Source organism: Lipophrys pholis (assembly GCF_963383615.2).
Source record: "Lipophrys pholis genome assembly, chromosome: 5".
Lineage (NCBI taxonomy): Eukaryota > Metazoa > Chordata > Actinopteri > Blenniiformes > Blenniidae > Lipophrys > Lipophrys pholis.
The window spans coordinates 11,097,887-11,111,450 of NC_137628.1; the positions used below are offsets into that span (position 1 = coordinate 11,097,887).

The 13,564-nt window shown below is 38.7% G+C and overlaps 2 protein-coding genes across 3 annotated transcripts; one reads left to right on the forward strand and one right to left on the reverse strand.

Annotated features, from left to right (window-relative positions):
• Positions 1–119: 119 nt before the first annotated feature.
• On the forward strand, positions 120–530 carry LOC308110110 (histone H3.2; the record flags this gene model as incomplete). The annotated part of the gene is made up of 1 exon (XM_080464199.1): positions 120–530. One exon carries the CDS (start codon positions 120–122, stop codon positions 528–530), a length of 411 nt encoding a protein of 136 aa, XP_080320325.1.
• Positions 531–2,980: 2,450 nt separating this feature from the next.
• On the reverse strand, positions 2,981–7,583 carry LOC308110116 (uncharacterized protein). 2 transcript variants are annotated; one of them, XM_080464208.1, is made up of 4 exons: positions 7,427–7,583; positions 7,181–7,222; positions 5,692–5,807; positions 2,981–4,411 (listed from the first exon to the last, which is right to left on the reverse strand). In XM_080464208.1, the coding sequence occupies exons 3-4, from the start codon at positions 5,805–5,807 to the stop codon at positions 3,265–3,267; spliced, it is 1,263 nt and encodes a 420-aa protein (XP_080320334.1). In that variant the 5' UTR covers positions 7,181–7,222; positions 7,427–7,583; the 3' UTR covers positions 2,981–3,264. The 2 variants fall into 2 exon arrangements, with proteins under 2 accessions (XP_080320334.1, XP_080320335.1); XM_080464209.1 differs by lacking the exon at positions 7,181–7,222 and having other exon boundaries at positions 7,427–7,556.
• Positions 7,584–13,564: the final 5,981 nt, after the last annotated feature.

Here is a 13,564-nt window from a genome sequence, read left to right on the forward strand (position 1 = left end):
TAATTGTGACGACCAATCAGGTAAGAGAGCGTCACGGTTTAAGAATTCAGTCGGACAGTTTAAAATCAGAGAGAGCTCCGCTTTCTTTATTTCCACTATATACAGCCAAGAGAGGAAGAATGGCTCGTACCAAGCAGACCGCCCGTAAATCTACTGGAGGCAAAGCTCCCAGGAAGCAGCTGGCCACCAAGGCTGCCCGCAAGAGCGCCCCGGCCACCGGCGGAGTGAAGAAGCCTCACCGTTACAGGCCCGGTACCGTGGCTCTCCGAGAGATCCGTCGCTACCAGAAATCCACCGAGCTGCTGATCCGCAAGCTGCCCTTCCAGCGCCTGGTGCGAGAGATCGCTCAGGACTTCAAGACCGACCTGCGCTTCCAGAGCTCTGCTGTCATGGCTCTGCAGGAGGCCAGCGAGGCTTACCTGGTGGGCCTGTTCGAGGACACCAACCTGTGCGCCATCCACGCCAAGAGGGTCACCATCATGCCCAAAGACATCCAGCTGGCCCGCCGCATCCGTGGAGAGAGAGCTTAAAGCTTAAAGCTTCAGCCTGCTGCTCGGAATATAAACCACAACGGCTCTTTTAAGAGCCTCCACACTACTTCAGAGAGCTGCTTCCTAAGTTTTTCAAACTCATTTTGTCATAATTGTATAATAAGGACGAATTTGGTGACGGATGTAAATGGACCATTCACTGTATCTAACTGGTTAGATTTCTCACATTTGTACGTTTCCAAATGAGCTGATTCAAATCTAATTGTGTGTACCACCTAAGAAAATATCAAACTTCCAAAGTACCACTATTATGGCTATTTTGAATCCGAGGCGTAGCCTTTTAGCTATGGATCTATTATTTATACTTATCAAAATAGTACAAGCATAAAATTAATATTTAGAGTAAGTCTAAACACTTTCAAATGAACTTGTTTAAAAATATTTACGTTCACGACTTGCCCCCGCATACCACTAGAGGGGGCTGGCGGCTATCGACTAAGAGTCAACACACAGTTACAGATTTTTTTTTTTTCTTTTTGCAAACGTATCCAATTCTGGGCACAAGATGTGTCCACCTTGTCACAGGAATAATCCTTTATGTAATGAAAGCAGACGTATTTACAAATAACTGATATAATAATATATATACATTTATGTTGGGAATTATAACTGAAAATACACTATGAATCCCCGACAGACATTTAACCTATATTTTACATAGTTTCCCTTAACTACACATTGTATGTGAGCAGCAGTTAAATTGTACCTCTGAGGAGTTATAGGGGTCAAGGGCCTTGTCCATAGTCGTGTTGTGTCAATGCAAGTACTTGAGGATGCACATTATATTTTTACTGATTTTATTTCAAGCTTTCAAGGTAACAAGGCTTGCATCATGGCGTATCGAATGAGCAAGAGCGGTGTGCTTTATCTAACAGGTATGCAGATTTGGTTGCATTTTTCCTTTGTGACTTATTCATCTGTTTGGACTGTTTCCCTGTTCATCGTCAGCTAGTCTGAAAGTAATACGTATGCAGCACAAAGGAAACTAGAAAATAACATTAAGATTAAATACAACGGGATTCATTTTAATTTAACCAAAGCAGCACTAAACTGGTCCTGAAGAATGCATTATTATATCATTACCGTGTACATTATATTTGTGATTCACTAATAGAAACTATAAATTCTGGGCAAGCACTGTGTCATGTAGAGTATGGTGTTGGCCAGGATAAACTAGTATTTGAAGGAATATATATATTCCAGCGGTGTGTCTGTTATTAATTTAATGCTGATGTCGCTGACTTGGGCTGCTGCCTTCACTGGAAGGTCACCTGGAGTGTGTTCGGAGAGTAAATGGTCCAAAAAGTTTTTCTGGAACATAAACTGCATAGAAACCAATGAGAAAATAAAATGTAATCCGTCAAAAAACAATACACAATGTTTTGAAGGCAAACTTTGTTCCCTGCTCATGTGCACAAAGAGTTTCTTCAGATTTTCTTTAGATTATGTGAAAAAATCGAACTATTGAAATGTACCTATATACTGTATATGATGATGATGCCCATGGCGGCTACATTACCAGAGGATATGCATGAAAATCTTTTCCTGAGAAGAGTTGCCACAACAACAGCCTGCGACCAAGATTCAAACGTCATCAATGAACCACTAGAATGGATTCTACAGTTTCAAAAATATGGTGGCTACTTCACCAGAGGATCAGCAGGAACTTTCTCTGGACTTGGTGAGAAATGTTTTAGCGTCCAAAATATCTCTCACCACTGAGATGTTTAACTGTCAGGATCCAGTCTTTACTTTGGTGTTTGTCAGTTGCAAATAGAGTTTTGTGAAATAAAGTATCTCCCACGCAGAAACAGGCGAGTTCACCTAAGGAAGCTAATTCCAGGTCTGTGTGGTCGCTCCGATCTGAAAGTAATGCGTATAAACTGTATTATTAATACCGCTGTGTTGTATATGATGGTGCTGAGGATTGGATCTTTTATAGGCAGCCTGGACAATTGTTTTCTAATTCTGATGGTCATGTGTGTGTGGTGTCAGTTATTGATTTGTTGATGCGTGTTCTAAGTATTTTAGAAGTTATTGTTGGCATGTTAATGCAGACTTGGTTCCTTGCAGCCAAACTGGCATGTTTAGATTTAGACATGATTCAGTCATGCAGGAAGTTTAGGGTTCAATTCCCAGTGGAGTGGCACTTTTTTTTTCACTTATGTCCAGACAAGACATCCATGCAATATCCAGGAAGTACTTGCAAAGTTCCCTGAGAACATCTTCTGGAATTGTAGAGATAACACTGTAAATGTGTTTTGTTAGTTTTTGCTCAGTGGGGTGCTTATATACGCACATAAAGCAAGTAGGTGTACAGGCTTGTATTAATGGATGTGTTTTTAGTAGGTCTCTGCTCTGAGTTCAGTTACGAAACCTCGTTTGGTCTTTCAACGTGTTGAAGTAAAAACATGCTAAGGACAAGAAAGGACAACAGGCCAAGCTTTATTGAAATCCAAAAGAGAATACTAATGTTTACCACAAAACATGTTGAAAATTTGTCAAGATTTTTTTTTTTAACAGCAATTGGTAAAAACACTTCATTCATGTAAAGGATCTTTTTTACGTTGATACATGAGTTCAGTTATTAGTAGCATTAGAAAGCAAATGTATTGATATAAGTCATTGTTAATATGTTGAAAAGAAAAAAGTGGGTTTTTTGAACATGGCATAGGTTATTTTGAACTGCTGGTTAGATGCAGCCCCCAACCGTTTACCACTCCCAAAGTAGTTCACCTCTACGCTTTCCCGATTTTCTGCGTTTACCACCTCCTCTACGTTTTGCTGATTTCCTGCGTTTACCACCTCCTCCACGCTTTCCTGATTTCCTGCGTTTACCACCTCCTCTACGCTTTACAGATTTACTGCGTTTACCACCTCCTCTACGCTTGACCTGTTTCCTGCGTTTACCACCTCCTCTACGCTGTACCTGTTTCCTGCGTTTACCACCTCCTCTACGCTGTACCTGTTTCCTGCGTTTACCACCTCCTCTACGCTTTACAGATTTACTGCGTTTACCTCCTCTTCTACCTCCTCCAAGTTTGCTACCTCGGCGTCCATTGCGCGCAGCTAAACCTGCACCTGCACCTGCACCTGCAGCTAAACCTGCACCTGCACCTGCAGCTGCACCTGCAGCTACACCTGCAGCTGCGCCTGCGCCTGTATCTACACCTACAGGTGCAGGTGTAGCTACACCTGCACCTGTATCTGCACTTGCACCTGCGCCTGTATCTACACCTGCACCTGCGCCTGTATCTGCACCTGCGCCTGTATCTACACCTGCACCTGCGTCTGCACCTGCGTCTGCACCTGCGTCTGCACCTGACCCTTGTCCTTGGTCTGACGGGGCTGAGTTGGCAACACATGAGGGTGTTACATCTCCCCCTGAAGAACAGCTGGTGCACTGAAAAGAATCGTCAGGTTTATAACAACGGAAAATGTTGTCAAGTCCCAGTTTGGAAATCTCTAGGAGCTTAAAAGATCCAGCCAGCTGAGAGGTGTCGGCAGTAGGACTATCAGCTACTCTTGAAAACACAAATGCATAAGCGCTCCAGTTTTGAATGACATAATTGATTTTCTCAGCTATGCTGCTGTCATTTGAATTGGGGGCAACTTCAGAGTAAATTACCAGAACATTTCCCTGACTGTTAGTTGCGAGGGATTGTATGTTTTCCAGAACCCGTGACAATCCATCAGACTGTGTTGCTGCGATCACCCTGGTGCCCTGATACACTTGACCCTGTGAAACAGCTTCTTTCACTTTGTCCACTGGGTCACTCTGAAGGACTTCTTTAAGACCAGTGGGGTCTTGGTTCTGGGGGATAGTCACAGCGAGAGTAAAAGCGTCACCAAGTTCATACCTGCCAAAAAGGAAAACAAGGCATCCATTACGATTTGTTTCATTTCATGGAAATATTTGCAATATAAACATATTAGCAGTTCGAAATGTTCCTCTGTGAAAGTGTGAAGTGGCTTTTTATTGATGATCATTGACAATTTGTTTTGATTTACCTTAGTTCATTTACTGAGATCCCACAGTGGTCTCCAAGTGAATATGGTTTAAAATACTATAGGTATGCATGTTTCCTTGAGTTTGGTGTATCACTTTAAAAAGTCTATGATAATATATGCAACGGCTTTCTATATATTACATAAAGCCCACAAGAAAATATTGACATTTGCTGCTTTTTCATTTTTTCATCACATCACCTTCAAAGTGATATTACAAGACTGAACAGGCAAGAATAAATAACTAGCTAATTGATTATTGAACATTATCATTTTCTCACATTGTGTTGATTATTCAAACTACTATAATGCATTAAACAAAAATACAGGCAGAACTTAAATGAATAGAGACAAGAAAACTTTGCTGGTGCAAAGGATCATTTGAAGTGTCAAAGTGTTTGAATCCAAGCACACAAAATAGTATTCACATTTTACATAGTACATTTCTGCATTTAAATAAGCATTTTATATATTTTGTACACCAATGTAGTTCTGCTAATTTCACAGATTCACAATAACCTTAATATGTAACAGTGTGTCTTAACATTATAGCCAATGACAGGTGAAGTCAATAGCATTGACAATGTCTTTGTCATGACACTTGTCACGGTGAGATAGATAGTGACTGAGTATTTTTTTTCCTCAAAGTTTGTGTTAGATGCTGAAAAAATAGGTAAGCATAAGGATTTTACCAAGGCCAACCAGGAGTCCAGAAAGTTAGGAGCATCCTCAGAACTGCAGCTCTTATCAGTTGCCCTGAGCCTGCAGTGGTAAGTCCCTTCCAAAAGTGATTTGAGGAAGCAATAGGTATGGAAATATTAACAGCACTCTGATGCATGTGGCATGTATGTCAAGGCTGATCCTTGAATTCCAGTACAATTAATGTGTTACTACAGTTAAATCTGCTGCACAAGTTGAAGCTGGTTATGATACATAAGTGACAGAGTAATGCAGCACAGGTTGTCATATATAAGGCTATGAAATGTTGACTTTCACAATTCTAGACAAGCAGCTATAACTGTGTAGCTGCTTCGTACTTGTGTTTTACAGTTTCACAGTGCAAATGCTTGGACTTTAGTAGGTATGTAGGAGACAAAAGAGAGAAAAAAAGAAGGCACTTTAAAGCACTTACTCATTCTTTAGGCCTTCAACAATGTTTGTGAGCCAGCTCTGATCCACCGCACCAAAACTATACTGAGCAGAGAGGAGAATGCCCAGCACCACGGGTGTCCAGCAAAGGCCAGCCATCTAAACAAGTTGCATTGACATGGATAACACAGTAATGACAAGGATGCATGAGTGTTTTTCCATGGAGGATGAAACGTGCCAAAATTAAATAAATAAAAACACCATTAAATAATTATTTAATGTGTCATTAAGGTGTTAAAATTGGGATTAGATATATAAATGTGTCATTAAATGTTTCAATAATTCATTAAAATGGCAATAAATTTTATGTAAAAAACATATAATTATTTCACTATTTCATTAATTATTTCAAGGTTCATTGTTGTACTGCTTCATGAAATTATTTTATCTGTCACACTCACCAATCAATGTCAGTGGGCGGGTTTAACGCTAATCTGACGAAATCCAATGATTTGGTCTGATGAGTTTCAAAACACGCCGGCTATGTTCCTGAAGGATCTACATGAGTTGATGAGAGACGTTATAGAATATAAAACATCTCTCACCACTAAGGCATTTAGCTAACAGCTTAATACACTGGTTTTTGTCGGTTTCAAATCAAGTTTTGTTAAATAAAGTATCCATAACAACTTAGAGGCGTATAGTCTGACAATAGAAACTACTGACAAGTGTGTGTTGCTACAGGGACATGTTAATGTGTGATGTAAGGGACACCCGACCGAGCTGAATGTTACCTCACTTGAAGAATTTGAGAAATAAAAGTTTGGTGGTAACACAACAGGTCTGCAGTTTTACTGTAAGGAGCAAACGTTCATATAGCGCCACCAACTGTATCAGAATATGTTCATTTGCTCTGCATCCATCCATCCATCCTTCCTTCCATCCATCTATACATCCATCCATCTGCTTTGACTTGATGTGCAAGGGAACCAATCAGGTGTAAAATCCGCCCAAATTACTTAGATGGGCGAGTTTGACAGATAAAAGCAGTGCAACAGTGGCCCATGAAATAATTAATGAAATAGTGAAATAATTCGATATGTATTTTACATAAAATTATCTGGTATTTCAATAAATTAATGACACATTTAATTATCCATTTATATATTGAATCCCAATTTTAATTCATTAATTACACATTTATTTATTTATTTATTTATTTATTTATTTATTTATTTATTTATTTATTTATTTATTTATTTATTTATTTATTTATTTAGCCACGTTTTTCCTCCATTTCTCAGATGATGACATTTGATTTTAAGAGGCATTTAATATACCGTAATTTCCGGACTATAAGCCGTGACTTTTTTCAGCTGCTGCAGCTCCACAAATGACTCACTGAACTCCGACCTTTCTTCTCTTTTTTTTCTTTTCAAATTTGTTCGATTTGTTCGGGCTTACATTGCAGTGCGCTCAATAATCCTGAAATTACGGTAGTAAGTCGAAGGAGGAAACAAATACAAGGTTACCTTCACATTTATTGTAAGCTGGTTTGGTTGACTTGGACAGAACTGTAGAATTGACATGATTAAATGTTACCACCAGTGATTGAGGAAATCCATCAAATTACGTTTTTATGAATCAGGCTGCATAGACAAACAAAACACAATTCCTTTCATACATTTTGGAGCAACAGTGAAAACTACATTCACGGTCAAAGTTGACTTTCTGTAAAGTATGTCTATTGGCTTCTGATACAGAAATGTTATTTGTACCTTTTGCTTTCGAAGGATGTCGGAAAAGAGTTCATCTAGTCTGCCATGTCTTGGTGGTTGATGTTGAGGTGAAGCTTCAGTGAGGAGTACATGTCAAATGAACTGTTATATAGGGAACCATGACTAAGCGCCTCACAGAGACTGCACAATCTTATCTGATTTCTTTACAGCTACAACCTTTTTTTAAAGCATCAAAAAAAAGGGCTTCCTTTCTGAGACCTGAACACCAAAGAGACCAAGTGGTAGACACATATCATTTCAATGATTTTAGCACAAACCTTTTCCTCATCTTTCCCCAGACTTTTCTTTCCATTTACCAGCATGAAAGCTCCTTTCCAGAAATCTACAACCCCGATTCCAGAAACATTTTAACAACGGAATGTACATAGACAACATAGCCAATGTTAAAACTGAAAAACTGCGAGATACAGTATTTTATCAATCTGAATGTATTACATATTTTCTGAGAGTTGGAACAACAATATGCTGTAGCAACCAATAATGTGATAATGCGCTTAATCTTAAATGTAATAAAATCAGTCAAGTAATAAGTAGTGCTGTCAAATGATTAGATCTTTTACAATTTATAAATCACAGAGTTACAGTGGATTAATTTCAATTAATCACAATTAAATATATTTTATTTTTAATCTATGTTAATTGTGTTTAATTTTGCATGAGGAAACAGACTAAAGAAAGAAGGGACTATACAGTATCTGCACCTAACATGTTTATCAAACACCTTTAACAGGTCATGTTAACAAAAAACTTCTCTTTTTTAAAAAAAACAAACCTTAATACAAATTAATGTGACCCTGTTGCTTTTTCTTTACCGAGCTACAATGACAAACTAACTTGTTGACATTGTCCGAGAGGAGAGATGACCTCTTCTTATTTACAATGTTGCTGCAGCTGAGAACAGTCAGCAGAATCCAGTAGAATGTTTGCTTCATCTCAATGTGGGATTTAAATCTGGAAGTGCTTCAGTGAAAAGAAAACTCTGTCCTGCAGAGTGTGAATAATACTTTATGTCAGTAGAAGATACAATCTTGGGTTTTTTGTTCCCATTTAGAGGGCCAATGTGCGGTTTAGTGTCTTCCTTATGGAGTTGGTTCGGTGGCTATTGGAACAACTGCCTATTTGTAAATGCGTGACCACATGCACTTTGGCAAGTCCACTTGGACAAATTCACCTGAAATGAGTAGCCTAACATTTTTCCGGGATGTTGAGTCATTCTGCACTGCCGATTGGATAACTGCGTTAAAACCTTTAATCTGATTAATAATGATGATAGATTAATCTGCATTAACACCTTAATTATGACAGTCCTAGTAATAACTAACCAATTGTGCAACAAATTTGTTGCGCTTATATGTAGCCTGAATGAACTCTGACATCCACTAAACCCATTTTGCGATAAGAAAATTACATTATTGACTGCACTAATTACACCTTAAATTCATTGTTTAATGCTAATAAACAAAATATTGGCATAACCATATATTCATAAGACAATATTACAAAGAACACCTTGGATTCTTTACAGCATCGGGTGACAGTCCTATTCACTTGCTCCAGAGCAAGGCCTCCAGCTTTGCAGGTGCCCACATCATTACATTTGAAGTAGCAGAAGCCGGCGATTGTCCACCTGGAGAGGAAGGGACCTGCATTAGCCATTTTCATCTTCGTGTGTCTGTGCTCGTAATCTGTAACACCCTGATGCCACAGTGTCCGTAAAGGGCAAACACAGAGTGAAAAACTACACCTACACACAAACACATAAACACACCTCCCATTTAAACTCAAATAGATGTTTTTGTACTATGTGATTTTTCTTGTGAGACTGTCTCATAACAATGATGTACATCAGTGGGAGGAAACAACATAGGGGCTCAGGAGAGAGCAGGACGGTGCAGCGTTTAATACTTCGAAGTACCGACAGTACTTTGAGTTCAACTTGGTAAAAGGTGCCAAAACATTTGTGTCTGTTGTGCAGTCTGTGTGAGAAGGAAACTTTTATCTACTGTGAACAATTCCACCTCAAATCTGAGCACATCCGGGTGAAACTCAGTGAGAAACCCCCCGCACCCCTCCACATCCAGTTCCACCAGGCAAACCTCCCCTGCTAAAATGGTGAAAATACACTTAAGAGATGTAAATATTTGGAATACAGTCTGGAGAGACTTTGATTTCAATTATTTTATTGATGTATATTATTTACATCTATTTTGAATAAATGAGTAAACATACAAAAAAGATTTTTAATATGAAGAACATGAAATATGCAAAAATACAAGTTAACAGAAGAAAGACAAAAATTCTTATTTCATTAGAATATGGTGGAATGTGCAGAAAATTGGCTCAAAAGTTCCAATGATTTTCTTCAAATCAGTGACTGTTGCATTTAATTTAATGTTTGCTTCATGCAATGTGCATAAAGTAAATTTTTTTAAAAAAAGACAGTGATTCAATATTATATGGTGGAATATGCAGAAATAATAGAATGAGGCTGAAAGGTCTATTGTTTTATATCGTTTTCAAGTTGTGCATCATGCTTTTGAAAAGTTACTAAGTAAAGTAATTATTAAAGTAACTAATTGCTCATTATTTTTAGAAAAAGTAATCACTAAAGTAACTGGATTACTTTCTTGGTAACCGAGTCACTTGACCAACACTGGTCAGGGTTGCAAAGTGCTGCTCAGCGTTGCATTATAGCGACATTTCACAGAAGAAAAAGCGTGTTCATCCTTCCGTCTCACATGCACAGAAGGACCTTGTGAAATGTAGCAATGATAATGCACTTTAAAGTTCCCCATGGTAACTTTTCAAGATGGCCTTGAAACTCACACTGATAAAACCTTAGAACTGAGACGCTAAACACCAAAAGGGAACCGGCACATTTCATATTTATATTTTCATACAAAAGTTTACATTGTTGTTCATTAAAGTCAAAGTACAGTAAAACCTCTGATGTAGGGACGCCCTAAAGTCTAAGGGCAAGTGTCCCATGAAGACAGGTGTCCTCTCTTCGGAGGGACGGGTCACAAGGACAAATTGTAGGACCAGTTAAATAACCAAACACCAAATATGTTATGGTTATTTAAAAGCACATGACTGAACCAATACAAATATGTATTTAATATAAATACATATATACATGTATATAAAATGTATACAAAATAATTATTAAATAAGATTTAATTTACTTCAGGGACCACAGACAGTCCAGTTTCATCTTGAGCGGACCAGACTGGTAAAATATTGCTATAATAACCTTTAAATTTACACTTCAAAGTTTGTCTTTGTTGTGGTCACAGTGTATGTAATGAAATTGTCTATATTTTTGCAAGATCAAGCAGTGAGTGCTAAAAATGATTACAATCTCAACATAAAGTCAGTTTTAATGAAACATTCTGGTGCAAAATGCAATGAAATGTCAAAAAACCTGTATTGGAGCCTCCAAAATCATCCTCCACCCAGTGCGCTCGGGGCTGCTCCGACCCTCTGCAGTGGACCGCGCAGCCCAAATTTAATGACGGCGTGACCTGTGCATCAGGGCCTACTGGGAGCTTGTGTGAGGAGATCCTCCGGCTCCCTGTCTGAACAATCACAATTTAAAAGCAAATAAAGAGCCAGAGGCTCAGAACTCCTGAAGTGAAACATGAACTACTTGAGGAAAGGTGGAGAACGCCGGGCAGCAGAAGTGGAGATAGTTTCGGGATCATTATTTTATGTGATGGAACACGCACGGACGTGAGCTTAGAGTGTAGTATGGATGCAAACATGTGCGCAAGGGTGGCCCGCACACAGTCTGCGGACATGTAATGTGGAAATCATGGAGGGGCTGACGGACATGAACTTCACAGAGCGTCTTAATATTCCAATAATCAGGTCCAGCCCAAGTATTTTGGCTGTTTCAGTGTCACTCAGCTTGAAATTTGCCAGAGAAAACATGTCCGTTGTCCATGTTCGGCAGGTTGTCCGCTCATTAAGGTGTGTTAACAGTTCAATATGTGTCCGTGCACAGTGTCGTGTCCCCAGAGGACAGAGTGTCCACTCTTACCGGGTCGGCTCCTCAGTGGTTCTACTGTAATAATACAAAGTGTTGGTACATTTTAATTCATGTACTTTTGTCACAAGATCCTGTATTTATTCATTTTATTTTGAAAAAGAATCAGCCAAAGTAATCTTGTCTGGGATCACCGAGAAGACTTTTTGAAACTGGAGAGAAAACCTGTTCATGCAAAGGATGAGCTTCCACACAGAAAGGCCTCGGAGCCAGCCCGGGAACCAGGAAGGTCCCCATTATGAGGAGACGGTCCTGAAGACAGAACCACTGTGCGTCCCTGGTTTAAAAGTTCAAACTGAGAATAACTTTGAGTCATTGTTTAAAAACATTTTGAGCAAAGTTGCAGAAGCTGTGTAATGGGTTTCATTTTCTTTTGTTTTCTTTGATCATGGCAAGAAATCTGCAGGCTTATGCTAGATAGTAGGACATATGACCGTATTGACCACTGCGACTACTTTACAGCACACAACTGACAGATCACAAGAAACTACATTTCAATATTATTAGGTTAGACTGGTTAATCATCGATAGTAAAATTTTACTCCTTTTCTGACACTTTTGACATATTCAATTAATACATTATACATCGTCTATTCTCTATGTGCAACTATATTCTCTTTAACTATTTTGTGCGATGTAGAATGTTTCTTGAAAGAAATACATCAAGCAAGTGACAAATCTTTTTTACTCTCGCCTTTACTAAAATATTTGGTAATAAGCTAATCCAAAGGTAACTAAAAGTAATTCTGTACATTACTTTAATCATTTGGTAGTTAGAGTAAGTTAGTTTTTACATTTTTCAATGGGTAACTTGTAATTGAAACAGATTACATCTTCAAAGTAATTCTCCCAACCCAACTTACAGAAATGCAGCAAAAATAATGTGACAATAAAACTACACCAACTGCACTAAGATAATAGCTTGTAGTTAGATTTCCCAAGGATTTCAAAAGTTGGAGCAAAACCTCTCCGTCTGCTACTTTACTAATCTTTTTCATTGTAGACAAATCCTGCCATAACAAAAGCTTACATTTCTGTTGGCTTTTTTTTTTTTTCCTTTAATGCTCGGAGGACGGCAGCAATGCACATAGATCATGTGCATGATAATGTTTATACAACTTCTGCTTCGAGAATGATCAGGTTTTGTTCCATCTGGCATCTGCATCTGCTGATAAGCGGAACAAAAAAACAGAAGAAGAAAAGAAAAAAGGAAGACACACAGGTGTGAGAAAAGAACGTTAAGTATGACATTAAGGAAGATCGGAAACATTTTGTTCCATCCACCTTTTTCTTGCGGAATATTTCCAAGTTAAGTGGTGCAGAAATCGGCATTCACCCAATTACTGGATTCATATGTGCTCCTATTTCAGATCAGTGGGGCCAGATTGTTGGGTCGTCCCAGAAAGTAAGAAACCGGTCTGCTTGAAGATTACCAGAGGATCTAACAGTTTGCCATTTTGAAGTTGTGTTATCTTAGACCATAGGTCCTCAAAGCGCGGCCGGCAGCCTGCAATGAATTAGTCTTGTTTTTAATCCAACTGTAAATTGCTTTGAAAGGATAAATCTCTCTAGAGGCCAAAGTGGTAATTCCAGGCGTGGTTTAGACCTCACTTTCAGAGGTCCATGGTGCAATGTTGGCCCAGACACAAAGATTTATTCTTTATTAGTGAAACTGTTCAGTGAAATGTAATTCTGAAAACATTTCAAGCCAGAAATAAGCTGTGCAGTGGAGAAGTTAAAATGCCGCTTCACAGGCTTGTGGCTGCGGTGAGGAGACGTGGCCTGCAAGTTCGACAGCTTCTTCTCGGAGTATGAACTCTATGGAAGTATTATTAATGAAAAAGGTTTGAGCACTTGGAAAAGTGGAATTTGCAGTTGTATGCTTGTGGAGTATATTTGTAGTTGTGTACCATGAGCTGAGTACTTGTAGGTTTACGTTTCTCCACAAATACAACGTCAACACTTACACATTCACAAATTGTTGCAGTAAATTTGGTGGAAAATATTTTTTTTATCTTATATTTCACCTTTGATAACCAGGAAAGTCCCGTTGAGATTAAAAATCTCTT